Genomic DNA, 20,371 nt, shown 5'->3' on the forward strand with positions numbered 1-20,371 from the left:
AAAATCAGAAACTACCTTAGGTAAAAAGGATGGAAATACGACTCTTTACAGGAAAGGGCCGCCAGTTCGGACACCCTTCTAGCCGAAGTAATTACAAAAAGAAAAGCCAACTTTCATGTCAGAAGAACTAATGGAATCTCATTGATCGGTTCAAAAGGTTGCTACTGTAGCACCAACAGAACCAAATTCAAATCCCAAGGACAAAGAGGAATCTTCAGGCAATAAATGAGTCACTGCTTGAAGAAAAATTTGGATCAGAGAATGTGAAGCCAAAGGCATATGGAAATACACTGATAGGGCCGAAACCTGCCCTTTAATTGTTTTCAAGGCTAATTTCTTGTCTAAGCCTGACTGAAGAAAAGACAGAATTCTTCCACCCAAGCACTAGCGAGAATGCCAACCTCTGGCCTCACACCAAGCAATATAGGCTTTACACACCCTGTGATAGAGCTTACTGGTGACCACCTTTCTGGCATTTACCAATGTAGACATCACTGGACCTGAGATATCACGATCTTCTAGCACCCTGGCTTCAATAGCCACACCATCATATTCAGCAAGTGTAAATTTGTGTGGAATATATGCCCCTCTGACAGTAGATCGAGCCAGAGCAGAAGCTTCCAAGGCTCGTCCACTGCTAATCTCATTATGTCTGGGTACCAGGGCCTCCTGGTCCAGGCTGGAGCTACCAAAATGACTGATGTCATCTCCTCTCGGATCCTACGTGAAAATGTGGCAGGAGAGGAATCAGGGGGAATCCATAGATCAGAGAAAACTTAGTCCAGGGAACTACCAGTGCATCTATCCTGATTGCATGGGGATCTTTTTCTCTGGATACAAACTGCTGAATCTTGCAGTTGAACCTAGATGCCAATAGATCTACATCCGACGTGCCCCAACGCTGGCAAATCTCCATAAACACCTGTAGGTGCAGAGACCATTCTCCTGGTAGTATCTGTTGGTGGCTGAGATAGTCCGCCTTCCAGTTGTCTACCCCCCGGAATGTGGACTGCAGACAGCACTGGCACATGCTTTTCCACCCTAGACAGTATATGACTGACCTACATGTGAGCCAGATGACTCCTGGTTCCATACTGGTGGTTGACTTGTTGGTTTGCACCATCACCGGGTGACCCTGTAACTTTGCTGTCCAATAATTCAGCGCGAGGCGTATCGCCCACAGCTCTAGAACATTGATGGGCAATCCCTGTTCCTTCAGAGTCCATTTCCCCTGGACTGTAGAATTTTCCATGACTGCCCCCTAGCTCGAAGGACTGGCATCTGTGGTCACTACCCTCCACGACAGTGGAAGAAAAGACCTTCCTCATACCAGCTTCGGGTCTACTAATCACCAGGCGAGACTTCCTCGAGCCCTGGGGGTTATGATCATGCAAGAATCCAAAGCCTACATCTTCCTGCTCCATGCAGACAGAATGTTCTGGTGCAACACTCTGGAATGAAATTAGGCATACAGAATTGCCTCGAATGAGGAAACCATCCTTCCCAGAAGACTCATACAAAGTCAGACAGAGGAGCGTAGGGAATGTTTTCCAATGTGTGGGGGTGCCATTAAGGGTCAATCGCACCCTCGTGTTTCTGCTTAATTCCCAGTTTAGGAATACATGCAAAAAGCACGCCTTCCCTCACCCGCAATTGTGTGAGCCTAGCTTTAGTCAGACTAAAAAAAAGACACAAGTCTATCAAGTTAAACTAAGAGAAAAATGTATGTATGTGTGTGTGTATATATATATATAAAACCTGCACATACAGAACCTTAATCCCACAGTAGATTCAGAAGAAGGCAAAAAACTTATGAGCACTGTCAAGTTTGCTACAACAGGTAAACCATTTTTATGTGTAAAAATAATTATTTCATAAATGGAGGATGTTAATAATGGGATTTTTATATACAGCTTACCTGTAAAATCCTTTTCTTGAGAGTACATCACGGGACACAGGAGCTTCATTACATAGTGGGTTATATAGGCACCTCTGGTGATTGGACACTGGTTAACCCTAATTAAGGAGAATTCCTCCCCTACAGTATATAACCCCTCCCATATGGGAGGCACCTCAGTTTTGTAGCAAAGCAATAAGAAACCACGTAAAACCCAAGAGGGGTGTCCCGTGATGTACTCTCAAGAAAAGGATTTTACAGGTAAGCTGTATATAAAAATCCCATTTCTTGATCATACATCACGGGACACAGGAGCTTCATTACATAGTGGGATGTCCCAAAGCAATGCCCAGATTGAGGGGAGGGAGACACAGATCATAATTATAGACCGCCAGGGACCAGAGGACCTAAACTGCAGCCTGCAGTACACTGCGCCCGAAGGCGATATCCTCTTGCCCTCTGACATCCACCTGATAGAATCTGGTGAATGTGTGGACTGATGACCAAGTTGCAGCCTTACAGATCTGAGCCAGGGAGGCCTGGTGATGCACTGCCCAAGAAGCACTTACAGCTCTAGTAGAGTGCGCTTTCACTTGAAAAGGAGGAATCTTCCCCTTTACACTATAGACCTGAGAAATAACCTGTCTAATCCACCTTGAGAGAGTGGATTTTGACGCCGCCTGGCCCTTCCTAGGGCCTTCCGGCAAAATAAACAAGCAATCAGTTTTCCTTATCTGAGCAGTTGCCCGAAGATATACAGTGCCTTGTGAAAGTATTCGGCCCCCTTGAACTTTTCAACCTTTTGCCACATTTCAGGCTTCAAACATCGATATAAAATTGTAATTTTTTGTGAAGAATCACCAACAAGTGGGAAACAATTGTGAAGTGGAACGAAATCTATTGGATATTTTAAACTTTTTTAGCAAATAAAAAACTGAAAAGTGGTGTGTGCAAAATTATTCGGCCCCTTTACTTTCAGTGCAGCAAACTCACTCCAGAAGTTCAGCGAGGATCTGTGAATGATCCAATGTTTTCCTAAATGACTGATGGTGATAAATAGAATCCACCTGTGTGTAATCAAGTCTCTGTATAAATGCACCTGCTCTGTGATAGTCTCATGGTTCTGTTGAAAGCACAGAGAGCATCATAAAGACCAAGGAACACACCAGGCAGGTCCGTAATACTGTTGTGGAGAAGTTTAAAGCCGGATTTGGATACAAAAAAGATTTCCCAAGCTTTAAACATCCCAAGGAGCACTGTGCAAGCGATCATTTTGAAATGGAAGGAGTATCAGACCACTGCAAATCTACCAAGACCTGGCCGTCCCTCTAAACTTTCAGCTCAGACAAGGAGAAGACTGATCAGAGATGCAGCCAAGAGGCCCATGATCACTCTGGATGAACTGCAGAGAACTACAGCTGAGGTGGGAGAGTCTGTCCATAGGACAACAATCAGACGTACACTGCACAAATCTGGCCTTTATGGAAGAGTGGCAAGAAGAAAGCCATTTCTCAAAGATATCCATAAAAAGTCTCGTCCAAAGTTTGCCACAAGCCACCTGGGAGACACACCAAACATGTGGAAGAAGATGCTCTGGTCAGATGAAACCAAAATTGAACTTTTTGCCCACAATGCAAAACACCTCAACACACCATCCCCACTGTCAAACATGGTGGTGGCAGCATCATGGTTTGGGCCTGCTTTTCTTCAGCAGGGACAGGGAAGATGGTTAAAATTGAGGGGAAGATGGATGCAGCCAAATACAGGACCATTCTGGATGAAAACCTGTTGGAGTCTGCAAAAGACCTGAAACTGGGACGGAGATTTATCTTCCAACAAGACAATGATCCCAAACATACAGCAAAATCTACAAAGGAATGGTTCACAAATAAACGTATCCAGGTGTTAGAATGGCCAAGTCAAAGTCCAGACCTGAATCCAATCGAGAATCTGTGGAAAGAGCTGAAAACTGCTGTTCACAAACGCTCTCCATCCAACCTCACTGAGCTCGAGCTGTTTTGCAAGGAAGAATGGGCAAGAATTTCAGTCTCTCGATGTGCAAAACTGATAGAGACATACCCCAAGCGACTTGCAGCTGTAATCGCAGCAAAAGGTGGCTCTACAAAGTATTAACGCAAGGGGGCCGAATAATTTTGCACGCCCCACTTTTCATTTTTTTATTAGTTAAAAAAGTTTCAAAAATCCAATAGATTTCGTTCCACTTCACAATTGTGTCCCACTTGTTGGTGATTCTTCACAAAAAATTTAAATTTTATATCTTTATGTTTGAAGCCTGAAATGTGGCAAAAAGTTGAAAAGTTCAAGGGGGCCGAATACTTTCGCAAGGCACTGTATACTGATTGCTCTAACCACATCCAAAGTGTGCAAAGATTCTTCTTCTGCGGACTGTGGGTCCAGAAAAAAGTATGGTAGGATTACGTCTTGATTCAAATGGAATCCCAAAACCACCTTAGGTAGAAAGGACCTGTTGGGACGCATGACCACCCGGTCCTTATGAATAATTAGATACGGCTCTTTGCTGGAAAGAGCTGCTAGCTCTGATACTCTTCTAGCCGTAGATATGGCTACCAAGAAGACCAATTTTTTAGGAGAACTAATGAAGCCAAGTGCAAAGGTTCAAATGGTTGCCCCAGCAAAGCCGAGAGAACCAAATTCAGATCCCATGGGCATACCGGAGGTTTGACTGGCGGTCTTATCCGCATGGCCCCCTGGATGAAAGCTCGCACCAGGGAATGCGATGCAAGTGGCTTGTGAAAAAATACTGACAGGGCCGAAATCTGCACCTTGATAGTGCTTATGGCCAAATTCATTTCTAGGCCTGACTGGAGAAAGGCCAAGATCCTGCTAATGACATACTTTCTAGGATGCCATTTCCTGAGTTCACACCAGGAAACATATGCCCTCCAGATTTTGTAATAAATAAGCCTGGAGGCCGGCTTTCTGGCATTGGCCAGAGTAGAAAGGACTGGCCCCGAAAGGCCACGGTCTCTCAGAATGTGGGTCTCAGCAGGCCAAACCGTCAAATTCAGACTGCGTAAAGCAGGATGGTAAATTGGACCCTGTGAGAGCAGATCTGGCCGAAGAGGGAGGATCCATGGCCTGCCTACTGCCAACTTCATGATCTCTGCGTACCACGGTCGCCTGGGCCAAGCCAGGGCCACCAAAAGGACCGATTTTGTCTCCCTCTTGACTCTTCCCAGGAACCGCGACAGAAGCGGGCTCGGGGGGAAGGCATAGATCAGATTGTACTGATCCTAGGGAACTGTCAGAGCATCTGACCCCTGAGCAAGTGTATCTCTTGCCCTTGACACAAAATTGTCCAGCTTCCTGTTGAACCTGGATGCAAACAGATCTACGTCTGGAGTACCCCACCTGTGACATATGTTCCGAAACACATCGGGGTGCAGAGCCCATTCTCCTGGGCACAACTGCTGGCGGCTCAGATAATCCGCCTGCCAATTTTCCACTCCTGGAATGAAGACTGCAGAAAGACACGGAACATGCTTTTCTGCCCAGACAAGTATGCGATTCACCTCTTTTTGGGCCACCAGACTCCTGGTACCGCCCTGGTGATTGATATAGGCCACTGCTTTGGCATTGTCGGACTGAACCCAAACAGGGAGACCTCGTAGTCTGTAAGACCACTTTATGAGAGCCATATAAATTGCCTGGATCTCCAGGACATTTATGGGCAATAGCTTCTCGATCGCAGACCATTTCCCCTGCGAGCACGTCTCCTCCAACACTGCTCCCCAGCCTGTCAGGCTGGCATCTGTCATGATAATCTTCCATGGAAGAGGAAGAAAAGTTTTGCCCTTCAGCAAATTCTTGGTTTGTAACCACCATATGAGACTCTTGCGTGTCTCTGGGGATAGACGCATAGGAAGATCCAAGGATTGGGGCTTCCTGTTCCAAGCCGCAAAGATGCATCTTTGCAGAGGCCTTGAGTGGAACTGGGCAAATGGGATGGCCTCGAAGGAGGCGACCATTTTCCCTAACAGTCTCATGCATAATCGAATGGGGGATGACCTCCTGCCCAGAATTAGGCGCACCAGATCCCCAATGGCCAAGGCCATTGGCCTTGGAAGAAACACCTTGCCCTGAGCGGTGTCGGTGACCATACCCAGGTATTCCAACCTGGTGGCAGGCTGTAGGGACGACTTTTCTAGGTTTATAATCCAACCTAGGCGTTCCAGGTTTTCTAGCGTTCTGGTAACGCTGTGGTTCAGGAACGCTACTGTTTTCTCGATGAGAATCAAATCGTCTAGATAAGCCCTGACGGCTATACCCTGAGCTCTTAGGTTTGCCAAGAGAGGGTCCAGAATCTTCGTGAAGACTCGAGGGGCCGTAGCAAGCCCGAACGGCAAGGCCACAAATTGAAAATGGCGCCGCTCTACCGCGAACCTTAGAAATTTTTGGTGTGCGAGAAAAATTGGCACATAAAGATATGCATCTTTGATGTCTATTGATGCCATAAACTCTCCCCCTTGCAGGAAGGAGACTACAGTGCGGATTGACTGCATTCGGAAGGACCGGACGCGTAAAAACCGGTTCAGATCCTTCAGATCTAGGATAGGTCTGACACTTCCATTTTGCTTCGGAACGGTGAAGAGATTTGAGTAAAATCCTGAACCCTGTTCTTTTGGGTCCACTTCTACTATCACCCCCTGGGATAGTAAGTGATCCAAGGCCAGAAATAGCGGTTTTTGCTTTACTGGATCCCTGGGGATCCTTGACCTTAGGAAACGACAAGGTGGAATCTCCTGAAACTCTAGCCTGTAGCCCAGAGATACCGAAGAGATCACCCACTTGTCCCGGATCTCTTCCCGCCAGGCTCCTGCAAACTGCAGGAGCCTTCCCCCCACTCGGCCGTGCAGGGGGGCCCCTTCACAAGGAAGCTTTTGGGCTCTGCTTGGTATGCTTTTGCCCCCAAGTCTTTTTCTGCCCCTGGGCTCGGCCCTGAGCCTTTCCTGTAGATGAGGGCTGAGAAGACCGTCACACCTGCTTAGAGCTTGATGCTCCGGGAGAGAGAACACGCCTAAATGAAGGACGCTTGCTCCTTTTGACTGGAAGGAGAGTAGATTTACCTCCTGAAATTTTTTGGACAAATTTGTCTAATTCTTCTCCAAACAAACGTTCCCCTTTAAACGGGAACCCAATCAAATGCTTCTTGCATGACAGCTCAGCTGCCCAATTCTTTAGCCATAGGGCCCTTCGCATGTGTACCAACATGAGAGACAAACGTGATGCTTGTTGGACAGAATCCAAATCGCATCAATCATGAAACACAGAATATGAGGCAATTCTGCATAATTTTCTACTTCCTCACTGGGAAGGAGCCCAAGCATCTGCTTAACCTGTTCCTTGAGGAACTGACACAACCCCACGGCTGTGACTGTAGGTTGCACTAGAGCGCTAGTCATGGAAAAGGAGGCTTTTAATAAGGTTTCCAGCTTTTTATCAGTTGGATCTTTAAATACCTGCGCATTATCCAAGGGTTTTTATTCACGCAAGAAACAGCCGCATCAACAGATGGGACCCCCCACTTCTTGGTGAAACTTTCCTCCACAGGATAATGCATAGAAAACCTTTTAGGAGGAGCAAACAGTTTATCGGGATGTCCCCAATCCTCATACAACAATTCTTCCATTAAGGGATGAATTGGGAAGGAATAGGCAGTCTGTGGGGCTTTCCTGACTCCCAGGGGAGAAACAGAGGATGTAGCGACATCAGTAGCAGGCATTCTGAATGTGGTACGCACCAATTCAGTATAATACTGCACCTGTTTTCTGAGTGCCTGGGAGGAGGGGACTCTCTCCTCTTTCTCTGATTCATCCGACTGCTCAAGATCCCTGTCCCAAGACAGGGATCTCTCCTCATTTTCAGAAGAATCATCTGAGAGAGGAATTTCAGCAGAGGGAGGGGATCTACCCCTTTTCCTGCTATCTTTCAGGGAAGCAGAAATAAAATTAATTATTCTCCCTTCAAAACCCTCCAATGTAGCCCTAAGGGAGTCCTCAGTGACATATACCGGGGCTGGGACATTAGGAGAGGCTGCAAAACCTGACAGGGGCACTGCCCCGTCTTGAGAGGCTGGCTCCAGTCTTGCAGGGGGGGTGGTAACTTACAGGCACTTTTAGAACCCCTGGACCTAGGCGGTGATTTACCAGTGCCTTTGCTACCTCCCCCTGAGACCCTCTTACGAGGAGACATAGTCCTAAGCTACAAAGCAGAGGTACTAGTACAAGTGCAATCACTGTTGTGCTTAAAGTCTCACAATAAATATATATGCTTAAACTGCACAACCTGATGCTGAGTAGGTGTCTAAGGTTTGCCTGGATCCAAACCCCATGGATGCTTACTGCCCACAGCTCCTGTGTCTCCACTTACAGCCCCCTGACGCTCTGGGCTTTTTAAATCTGCCACCTGGAGCCTGCGCAGTACAGCGCCGTGCACACTGACGTGCACTGCTCACAACCACACTCCCCCCTGCTCCATTAGGCCGAGAATGCGCCCGGCGCGCGTGCACGAGGACCGCGGGATCCAGGGGGGAAAGGAGAACTCCACCGGAGCTGCGTGGGACCCCCAGACTACGTGGGACCCCTGTGTTACCTTGTTGTGGCAGGGACTGCAGTGGAGACGTGAGACAGCTGGAGAACCAGGCTTCACTGAGCGTGTGTACTGAAAGGCATGTAAGTATGCATCAGGCTGCTCTTACTCCCTCTAGTGGTGGAAACCAGGTAAGACATACAACTACTCAAAATGAAGAAATCCATCATATAAATATATATATAGGATTAACTTCCCTTATCTGTCCTCGCCGCAGGAATTGCTGAAACAGACAAATTCCAGCCTTCACCTATCACGGCGGGCAGTGTTAGCCAACCTTCAGGTTTATCTGGGGCTCTTTCTCGGAAGAGCCTCCTACCTGGACCATGTAAAAGACTCTGCCAGAAACTTTCATGCACTGTATAAACAGTACACCAAGTCTGGTTTTCCCAGAGCCCAGTCTTCCAATAGGAGAGGACTTACAGGCCAAACCTTGTTTCTTCAGCTGACGAGGCCCGAGTACCATACCATCTTGGGAGTCAAATATCGGCCCGAGGTATGGATCCGGTTTGTTGTAGCCCTTAGGCCCCGCAGGGACCTGCACAGAGCTAAAGTTTTACGTGACCAACCACCATAGACACTGGCGAAAAAACTGAGGTGCCTCCCATATGGGAGGGGTTATATAGGGGAGGAATTCTCCTTAATTGGGGTTAACCAGTGTCCAATTACCAGAGGTGCCTATATAACCCATTATGTAATGAAGCTCCTGTGTCCCGTGATGTATGATCAAGAAAAGAAAATTACCATTAGCTAAAATAAGTCCTGCAGCTTAGTCAGATATATGCAACTGCTGTGTCTTGCATGTCAAATTTACTTGACTAGCAATCAATAGTCCAGTAGTACACCATTATCTGATTTGTAAGTACACTAATCATAACATGCAAAACAATATGATATACTGTATGTATGTGCATGTGTATGAACTACTCCTGCCCATACACCTACTCCATTGCTGCTTTGGGCAAAATAAAATTCACACTCCAATTTGGCTGTCACGTTTTTTTTTGTGTAATGAAAGATAAATGTGTCTAAGGTTAAAGTTTCATTAACATTAAATGCAATTTGACATGCTTTAATGCATCTGTGCTTTTCACTCATTTTTGACATACTTCAGTTGACTTAAAGTGAAAAACCCAAGTCAGTGGTACAAAAAATCCGCATACACTGTGGGGGTTATTTACTAAAGGAAATTCCACTTTGCACTGCAAGTGCACTTGGAAGTAAAGTCTTTGTAGATCCAAGGGGGACATGTGAGGAAAATAAAAAAACAGCATTTTAGCTTGCACATGATTGGATGATAAAATCAGCAGAGCTTCCACTCATTTCAGATCTACCCCAGATCTATCCCTCGGTGTGGTTCATCAGAGATATCGGGGCCTCGTTCTAAGGTAAGTATTTCATAATGAGCTAGTATGCGGTGCATTGTGATAATGCATGTAAACATAAATATTTTTGCAACACATAGTTCTAAAGGGGGCCTAAAAGCTATCTATACCTTCAAATAACTTAACCCTAATGATTCCCTCCATCTCCCAATATTAATTAAACCTCCTTCCATTTACCATAATCGGTGGCCCTCATTTGGAGAAGATGCACTGCAGGCTTGCAAGTAGACAGCTTTTGCATTTAGACCTATGAAGGATACAGTACACCTGGCACTCTGCACCCTGACATTGCATTTCCCTGATAACCAGCATTCCTACCACTAAACCCCTGACTATGAACATAAAAAAAAAAACATTTTGGTCACTCAGTACTCCTACCACCAGTGGTGGCTGGTGCTCAATATTTTGGGAGAGGGGGGCAAACAAACACCCCCCCCCCCCCACTTGCACCGCCGCCACCTAATCTTTTTGCTGGCTTGGTTGAATTGCACATTATTTCCCCCTTTTTTTTCAATACCCCTCCAGCCAGCCTGATCCACATGGGGTGTGCACCTTCCTAATACATGCAATCCTTCCTATATCACATCTATAGAGATCAGAAAGAAGAATTGCAGATATAAAGATACAATGTCACAGGGTCTTCTTACTGGGAAGATGACCAGACAGGAGACCTCAGATGGGCCAATGCCGATTACCGGACAGCAGATCTCAGCCGGGCCTGAGCATGTCTTCAGCAGAGAAATGTGCTCGGACACAGGGTCTTCTTACCGGGAACGGAAGAGGACTGATTACAGGACAGGAGACCTCTGCCTGCCTGTCGGTGGGGAAATGGAGGGAGAGGGATGAACGGCGGTCACTTCTTCAGTGGTGTGCTCGCACCAGCTAAACACATCAGAACTAAGCCCATCTACTCTTTCCTAGCAGCAGTAATACAAGTGCACCCTGCTCACCGGCCAACTCAGAGAGGCTCAGGCTTTGCGTTCCATCCATCCTGGGACGGGGATGAGTCACTCGAGAAACCCAAAGTGATGCAATGATTCTGCTAAAAGCACTGGCCTACATCCTACGGACCACTCCAATCAGTAACCACCACAGGAAATAATTCTGCGCCCCAAGGACACTCTAAAGCAGGGGTAGGCAACCACGACCCTCCATCTGTGGTGAAACTATAAATCCCATCATACCTCTGCCTCTAGGAGTCATGCCTGGTATTGTCAGGGTCTTGCAATGTTTCATGGTACTTGTAGTTTCAAAATAGCTGGATGGCCAAGGTTGCCTACCCATGCTCTAAAGGAAGCCAATAGAGCTTCTTAGCCGCAATCACGTGATTGCAAAAATGTCATGCTTCCCCCAGACACCTGTGTGTCCGGCGCCCTGCACACACTTAAAGGGATATTTTAAAATGTTTTTATGATGAGTAGCTTTGGGGAGGGCGGCACCCCTGTGCCCCCTATTGATGGGCTGCCACTGCCTACCAATAAACATCTGATTGTGAACATCACTGGCAAACTTTCTGCTACTCAGGAACTCTGCCACTTCATACTCTACAACTGCTCCCATTGCAGGGACATGCGCAGAGAATGAGAGGCTGTGTCTGGGGCTTCTGGGCTCTCTGCCCATATCTAACAACCTCTGATGACATGACCTCCTTCCCAGTGCAGCCTGTAAATTCAGCTCATCTCCCATAGACTCAAAAGATTTGCTTCAACTGCATAGAGACCCGATGGAAGACACTCAAAACCAGATGTCTTCCAGTTGTCCTTAATGAATTCACAGCAATTATGAGGAAGTCAGACTTCACTTTGCATGAGAATTTGCCTCAGAACTTAGTGAAGGAAATTAAACTTTGACTTCCATCATCCAATCATGTCAAAGTATAAATGCTGTTTTTTTTTTAACTGTTCCTTGCACGTGATTGGTTATTCTTTGCAAAGTGAAACTTCACCACATTCACTAAGGTCTAGGCAAATTTCCATACAAATTGCAACTTTTCATGCTAAATCATCAGCCTATTTGCCTTTAGTAAATCAACCCCCTCGGTCACTGTGGGCGTGGTGCATATTGTGTGTGTTCCCGAAGGAAGAGAGAGTATATATTTTTCTTCTGCAAAAAGGAAGTCAAACACTGAAATTTATTATAAACCCTCTCACCAACTCCATTACTACAGAGGCCTTCCAATGTGTTAGCCACCATGTAGAAGTCTATCAAACATCAAAGTATAAAACTGCAAATACATACAGTATATGAGGGTTGTTTTACATGCCAAATAATTTGTATTTCTCTTCATCTGGTAATTATATGTATGCAACCATGACAAGCAGTAGAGCCAGGTTGGTGACATGACTTTAGGCGTTGCAGCCTGGTCCTCAGCATAATGAGATCATCTCACAATTTACTCTGTTCTCTCCTCCTATTAGCATGTTCCTCGTTAGCACACATTCATGCAGCTTTCATGATTACTGTCCCTCTTTCCTCCACTTCAGGGCTTTAGAAGAGGCTGATACCAAGTCAAATCTGGTTACAACAGTTGAATACAAAAATGCAGTTAATACATTTTATTGAATACATAACTGTATTAATTGGTGTTTCATAGGATTTCAGATTTCTGTTAATATTTGCCTGCAGTTTAGTGTCTGTTACATGGAGACAGTTCATTTTTGAATGCAGTGTTTCAAAATTGCTCTTTCCATCAGGTCACACACGACCCTTTTTGTAGACCTGGTGATTTGTCTGTTAACTAATTGTTTGAATTCCCATTGGCTTTATACTTTCTGGATGTAATGACCTCAAATTTTACATTTTGTCAAAGATTTGGCTAACACTGCATCCCAAACACATGTCAGCTAAGTGTTTTATACAACTGCTATAGATCTCATTATTTATGATACAATCCAGATGCCACAAGGTGATGACTTATACAAGGATATAAAACTCTGAAAATAATATATTGATCAGGTTGGAATTTAGTTAAAGGTAACGATAAGATGAAGAAAGTTCATGACCAACTAAGCCTTGTGGTTCAGAGCTGTCACAAAAATCGAATAGAATCAATGATTACAGCATGGCATGCCAACAAGCTGAAATGGATTTACAGTATATAACAGAGTTCACATCCTATGTAGAGGAAATTAGATGTGAAGATAGGCAAGGCTTAAAGGAATTACAGGCTGGAGTCTATAAAGCATTGGATCTGTGCCAGAGTACATTAGACTCTGCTCAACACATTTAATAAAATACCAGAAAAGATGCTTATTAATTTGAACAAGGGCTTGCATAATAAATCTTGCTGGCATTCACATGCTGCACTTCTTGAGTTTGCTTTTATGAAATCATTTATTTATGTTAAACAGTATTTCAGTGCTTTATTAGATGCATAGAACTATACAAAATAAATACAGGAAACTTTATGATGAAAGAAAGGGGTTCACTAGGTGGTTAATGGTATTTTCTGCCTTCTAGAACCTGTTTTCTGTTGCTTCATAAAGAAAATGTATTCCAAGAAAGAACTGAGGATGCCATTGCTGACCTTATGCAAATTCCTGTTGCCTGGATGTCATGCTGAATCAGTGGTCAATGACCTGGAATCAGTTTGCAGTTTAGAAACTCTGACTTCAAGCCCAACCAACTGCATCTTAATTTAAAAAAAGCATTCCCCTGCAGCAGTTTAAATAAAAATGCAGCCCTCTCTGCAATATTCACCATATCTCTGGTGCTGAACCCTACAAATTCACTGCTCTGGGATCCATTGCTGGTCCTTTCTGGAGTTGAATGATGCCAAGCAGCATTCAAACCCTTTCCTGTAAGTCCAGGACAGGACATGCCCTCTGAGGGTGCATTATCCAATTATCCTGGGTGCACAAAATAATCATGACATTATTATCAGCAGCATAGAGGACCACCAACTGCTGGAATAACAAAATCAAGAAGAAAACCTGTGACATTGCACAAACATAATGAAAATTGATAGAAAAGAGGTATATATATATATATATATATATATATATATATATATATATATATATATATATATATATATACAGTGATATTTGGGTGTTTAGCTCAAGTGGATAGACGCATTTTTGTGCAGTGAGTCCACATCAGACAGGCGTTTATAGTTAAGGGCCTGGTAGCCCACGTTTATTAACTACTTAACAAGGGGCCCATAGCCGAATGATGGCTACAGGGCCGTTGCTTAACCCTGGGAGGGCGTACTATGACGTCCTCCCTGAATTACGCTCTCGTGCGTCCCCTGGGGTGCACACCCGAGTACATCGAGAACACTCGTCTAATTAGTTATAACCTTATTCAGTGTTCTGGATCTCAATCTCTGTGATTGATTCTTTGAAATATTTATTCTATGTATTCACTTTTTTTATCCTTATTAAAATTTATATTTTTTCATATTTTCTTTAGATATTCTATTTATCAAGGGATGTGGCGCCAATAATAGTTTCAGTAGTTCAGCTCTTTTCTAAATTCTTTTACCCAGTGTTGTTGATTAGTAATTTTTCTTATGAAATAAGAAATGGTATCTGACTGCTTCCAAGCTAATCATAATGTAACAATGTGGGAGCAATTGACAATTGAGGTTTCTGGTATATAGCAATTGTTTGCTAAACTCAGGTGATGGTGAACATGACTATCGAGTATCTGATTACAGACTTGTCTGCTATCTCAATGAGCATATGATCAGATCAAGTCTTTTATTAACTAGCCAAAGTCTTTTTATTACAAGGACATAAATAGCAGCTGTCTCTTCTTAACATGCCATTGACTCATTTTATAGCACATTACTTGACTGATAATGTTTTTTTTTTCACTGATGCAATTTGTGACCTTCTATACTAAGAGTATTGTAAAGATTAGCCCCAAAATGCATTAATTATAATAATTCCTTGGCTAATACTTGTAGTGGTCTATTTTTTTGGCAGAAAAGAACCTACGAGTACAAACCCACTAGGGAGTGACTTTCTGAAGGGCTTAGAAATGGTATGTTGCCAAATCAAAGATGTTTAAAAATGCCCATTAAAATTGCTTATTGTAATATTGAATCTGAGTGTTTTTGTGTAAAATGGGTTTACATATGTTCATAGCAACTAAACAGACAAAAAACAAAAAAAAAACCTTCCCCCAGAGTCAAACACAGATCACTACAATTATGCTCAATGAATATTTACCTAATATCCTAAACTGGAAATATAGGCAAAACTTAAAAAAAAAAACATTTGGATAGATTAAAGGGGGTTTATTTCTGCCCTCTGTCTTCCATTGAGGGATCTACCTTCACTTCCTTTCCCATAGCCAAAACAAGAATTGAGAAAAAATCCCAAATTAAAGTGTTACTAACCCAACAACAGTGAAATCAGTCTGTATATGCAGTAAAGCATGCTTGTTATACTTGTGGAACCTAAGGGGTTAATCCTATGAATTGTGTAAAAATGCTGTTTGATCCTATCTTCTCTGATCCTCCCCTTCTTCTACAGTTCCCAAACTCCTGATAGAACAGAGTCTTGGGGGCAAGCTGCACATGCCCAGTTTGGTGTGTATTGCTATAGAGTTTTTTTTTTCTTGGAATCAGCACTGTCCATACGAAGGGTCAGGGGTCCTGCATCCTCATAGGACAATCATGGGAGAAAGAAGCAGACACTGAAAGAAGTCACAAGACTGTTCTAACTGTTGATAAGAAAAGGTGTTTAGCCACATATTTACTAAAACGATTGCATTTCCATGTTCTGTGTACTTTGGGAGACCAGATATAGTGAATGCAGGGGCCTGGGTTTAGTAACACTTTAAGGGAATCTCTCCCCCCCCCCCCCCCCCGCCCCCCAGGTCACCTGAACTAGTGTCCCCATTGGAAGATTTCCCCTCTATTACTTTTCTGGACACAACCTAAAAAATGATAAAGGCAAACAGGACAAATAAAGAGTATGACTCTTCCTAACAATAAAAACTGACAGGTGTTGTAGTCCCTCTCTCCTCTATCCAAAACGAAAAAAAAAGTTTTGCCTTTAGTTATAATTTTTATTGATATAAAAACTGAATACCTCTACATTTGGGAACCACAACTATGACATTCTTGTCAAACATTAGATATAAAGAGACTAAGATCCTTGTGATCGTTTTTAATAGCTGTCTCCATATACTATTTCTATGCCCAAAACTCTCTTGCTACCTATGGATTGCCCTCTAACCAGGCCAGTTTAGACGTGTTCTCTAACAGGCCCTATCATACCTTAACACCCCTTCTTTCCATCCTACCTATACATTCTCTCATACCCCTCTACTCCTGGTTTTCTATCCACTATAGACGCTATCCATTTCTTCACCTCCACCTGGTTACTACTTTTTACTCCTCTATATAAAATAAATAAATTATACCGTATATACTCGAGTATAGGCCGACCCGAATATAAGCCGAGGCCCCCAATTTACCCCCAAAAAAACTGGCAAACTTATTGACTCGTGTATAAGCCGAGGGTGAGACATGCCTGTCCATCCCTGTGTGTGTGTCCGTCCATCCCTGTGTGTCCGTCCATCCCTGTGTGTCCGTCCATCCCTGTGTGTCCGTCCATCCATCCCTGTGTGTGTGTGTGTCCATCCATCCATCCATCCCTGTGTGTGTGTGTCTCCATCCATCCATCCATCCATCCCTGTGTGTGTGTGTCTCCATCCATCCATCCCTGTGTGTGTGTGTCTCCATCCATCCATCCATCCCTGTGTGTGTGTGTGTGTGTCTCCATCCGTGTGTGTGTGTGTGTGTGTGTGTGTGTGTGTGTGTGTGTGTGTGTGTGTGTGTGTGTGTCCAGCCTACCTGTGTCCCGAGCCTTTGTCCCGAGCCTCCGTCCCGTGCCTTGCCTCCTTGCCTCCGTCCCGTGCCGTGCCTTGCCTCCGTCCCGTGTCGTGCCTTGCCTTGCCTCCGTCCCGTCCCGTGCCGTGCCGTGCCTTGCCTTGCCTCCGTCCCGTGCCCTCTTCGTCGGCGCCTCGGCGGCCATTGTAAAATTCAAAAGCCGCGCCTCCGCCTTCGCCTGTGATAGGCGGAACACTGAATTTCCCAGCAGCCTGTGTTCCGCCTATCACGGACATCGTATCATCCTCGTCCGTAGTACGAGGATGATACGATGTCCGTGATAGGCGGAACACAGGCTGCTGGGAAATTCAGTGTTCCGCCTATCACAGGCGAAGGCGGAGCCGGAGGCGCGGCTTTTGAATCCTAGAATGGCCGCTGTCTGTCTGCTCGACACGCTGATCGAGCGGGCAGACAGCGATGACTCGAGTATAAGCCGAGGGGGGCACTTTCAGCCTCAAAAAAGAGGCTGAAAATCTCGGCTTATACTCGAGTATATACGGTATACTGTATGTGTGTATGTACTAGTCAAGCAAAAGAGCACATTCCCCAGTATCTGGATTACTGTGGTGGCAACCAGAGGCATAACTAGAACCTTCAGGGCCCTGTTGCAAGAAATCATAAAGGGCCCCCCGCCCAGGCCCCCCCCCCCACGATGGCAAAACACCAGGGCCTGATTGCAAGTGCGACCTTTGTGACCCGGTAGTTCCATCACTGGTGTCAGTAGTTTTATTTTTATTTTATTTGTTTATTCATTTTGACCATTTTATTTAATTTACTTTTTTACAATATTTTATGAGCCTCGTTGGGGGCTTTCTTTTAATATCAGGGGTCTAAACAGACCTGATGTTCCACCTTTGAGACAGAGAAAGCAGACTGAGGACACAGCCCTCAATCTCCATATCTTCAGTCTCAGCTTCACAGAATGAATGGACTGAAATCGCTCTGTACAGAGCTTTCCATTTATTTGAAGCATAGTAAACACAGTTTATTATGCCTCAGTTATGAATGAACAGAGTCAGCAATCGGTGTGGATCACTGACTCTAATCATTAAGACACATTTACCAGCCCCTTCCCCACTCTCCATCCTGACACATCCAGCAGCTGGCGGGAGAGGGTGGAAGCCGGCAGTGCTGTGGGGAGGGGGGGGCAGTTGAGGGAGCCAGGGGAGTACACGGGGCCAGGGGGCAGCAGCTGAAAGGCTACAGGAGTAAAATGGTGGGGATTGGTTGCTTTATATGCCACCCCCACTATCCCTCCTCTATATGCTGCAATTGCAATCCCCGTACATACTCCCCTGTCCTTTCCACCCTGGAACAAATCTTTTCCACTCCCCTAATCCTCTGCAGCGCAAATGTTCTTAATCCCCCTTTCCAGCGCAACACCCCTCCAGCGCGGCACAAATCCCCCCTCCCCCCAATATTTCAGCTTGGGGACCAGGGGCACTTTCCCTGCATCTCTTACAGGGTGCCAGGGGTCCCAGATGCTGCAATTGCCCCCTCTGAGACAGATGGCATCTCTTTGATTGGGCGGGAAGAGGATATGTGCTGGTGGAGCATTTTGGGAGGGGACAGGACTTACAAGGTGTAGTGTCAAATCCGACTCCCCAGCCCCCTGCCCAATGCTTTCTGAAAGCATCCCCCAGGACATATCCACTTATTCACTATTGTCCCCCTCCTCTGAATACATAAAAACACACAGACCTCAGCAGCGCGGCTATTCCAGTTCTATACTCCTCCTCCCCAGCTCCTCCTGTCTGTATATGTACAGGAGAACATCGGAGCCAAGGAGGATGAGCCGGCTTCAGTGAGGTCTGTGAGGTGTGCAGCCAGTCAGCGTGGAGACATGCCGGCTGCCACAGAGGGGGCGACCACTGCATGTGGAACACGGGGCACCCCACAAGAGATGTGGGGCAGATGTCACGAGTGCCCACGCTGCTATACCCCGTTAGCCAGAGAACTGGAGCTCAGTGTTGGAGTTTGCTCCCCAGCACTGTGCTCCGGGAATTAGCTCAGCATGTCTAAAATGGATTTTGCTGGGGGAGGAACTCAGGGCCCCCTCAACTGCTGCGACCCTGATAATTCCGCCACTGATGCCAACCATTACCAACTCTTTTTTATTTACAAATAAATAAATAAATTGGACACCTAGAAATACAGATATACAGTATGTCCTTACTTGAAAGAAAAAGAGATGTTTGAACAGCTCTGGGTTTGGATTTGTAGGCTCACCGGATCCCATGGACCAAGTGTGTTCCCATGTCGCTTTTACTGCTGTTGCTAAGCCTGCTCCATCATAAGGGTTAGCACTGAAATGGCAGTTCACTGTTTCAGTACAATATGGGAGGAAATAGATATTGGGCTTATTTAAAAAGGCAAATACTTACTTCATCTTGTAGTAGAATGCTGTTATGATTTGTATGGGTCATGGTCATAGCTTGTATTTTTACATGTTTAGGCTATTACCCCAAAGATTGTTATCATGTGTACATATCTTTGCAGGATGAACCTCTGATGGATGACATCATAAAAGAAGTAATGAGTGCAAATTTTTCTTACCAACCCCAAAAAAGGGATCCGGCTATAAAAGAGTATCCTTTACTCATCATTTAAGCAGATATTAGCTTAAATAAATTATTGGATTCTGTGTCTGTGGTGCACTCTTATCAGTTAGCATTGTTCCTAGGACTATGGAACACACTTCTCATGTGTTATGGCAATGAGAAGAGGAGAGGTCTACCAGGTGAAAAAAAAATACTGAAAAAGAGAAAACTAATGCAGCCACCTCCTCTAAGGACTATTTTTTTGTTTTTAATATGCTTCAACAATTACTTATAAACATGCTTTCACATAACTATTTTAAATAAATAGGTTTATCAACAAAAATGAATTGAGCATTATAACTTTTGCGTGTGTTTCTACTGTAATTTTCAGTTGTTGTGAAGGAGCATTTAAAGATAAAAATGGAAATTAGTAGACAACATTCTAACTAGTACTGGATGTCTTTTTTTGTATTGTATACACTTGTACTTTGTATTTTAAGTCAATTTTCTTTCATCAAAATTACTCCAAGACGAATACAAAAGCTGACATTGGAATCATCTAGAGATCATGTTATCCTTCTTACAGAAGAGGAAATAATTCTTGAGGTTGGTACTCTAAGTTAGTTATTCTTCTCTATGGTATATATAAATCATTTTATTTTTCTTTTGTATAAACTATTTTATAATTGCTAATCTGATACCTGATTATGGTTTGATTTGAACATTTTAACCTTAACATTAGTGCACTTGTAGGCAGGTGAAGTTAGCCTTTTTGCCTGTAGGTGGCTTATTGCATTGGGCGAGGAATCTCATACGCAAATTGATCCCTTTTCTTAAAATCTGGGCGATTCAACAGGGACTGGGTGGATTTTGATCCATGTGTGGGCAGTCAATGCTGCAGGCTATAGCCGGCAGTGAAGATCAATGTATTCTGATGGCGGGTAAGTCTCCCCGCTGTCAGAATACAATACCTTAGTGGGGAGGATTCCCTCGCACACATTGATTGTGTGGATGGGGGAATTTAGTTGCTTTTTTTTTTTGTCCATTCCATTGGTTGAATGAACAAAATATA

At 44.5% G+C, this 20,371-nt stretch overlaps 1 protein-coding gene across 5 annotated transcripts in view; it reads left to right on the forward strand.

Moving 5' to 3' along the window:
- LOC143975271 (uncharacterized) overlaps positions 1–20,371 on the forward strand; it is a 137,612-nt gene that overhangs the window by 54,725 nt on the left and 62,516 nt on the right. For all 5 annotated transcript variants that reach the window (XM_077477496.1, XM_077477499.1, XM_077477500.1 and 2 more), the window contains 3 exons: positions 14,844–14,901; positions 19,259–19,347; positions 19,830–19,905. In XM_077477496.1, coding sequence (XP_077333622.1) covers positions 14,844–14,901; positions 19,259–19,347; positions 19,830–19,905 — 223 coding nt within the window. The remainder of the gene's footprint in view (positions 1–14,843; positions 14,902–19,258; positions 19,348–19,829; positions 19,906–20,371) is intronic.

The sequence above is a fragment of the Lithobates pipiens genome, unplaced genomic scaffold (genome assembly GCF_037356315.1).
Source record: "Lithobates pipiens isolate NorthernLeopardFrog02 unplaced genomic scaffold, aLitPip1_a1.2 Scaffold_13, whole genome shotgun sequence".
NCBI lineage: Eukaryota > Metazoa > Chordata > Amphibia > Anura > Ranidae > Lithobates > Lithobates pipiens.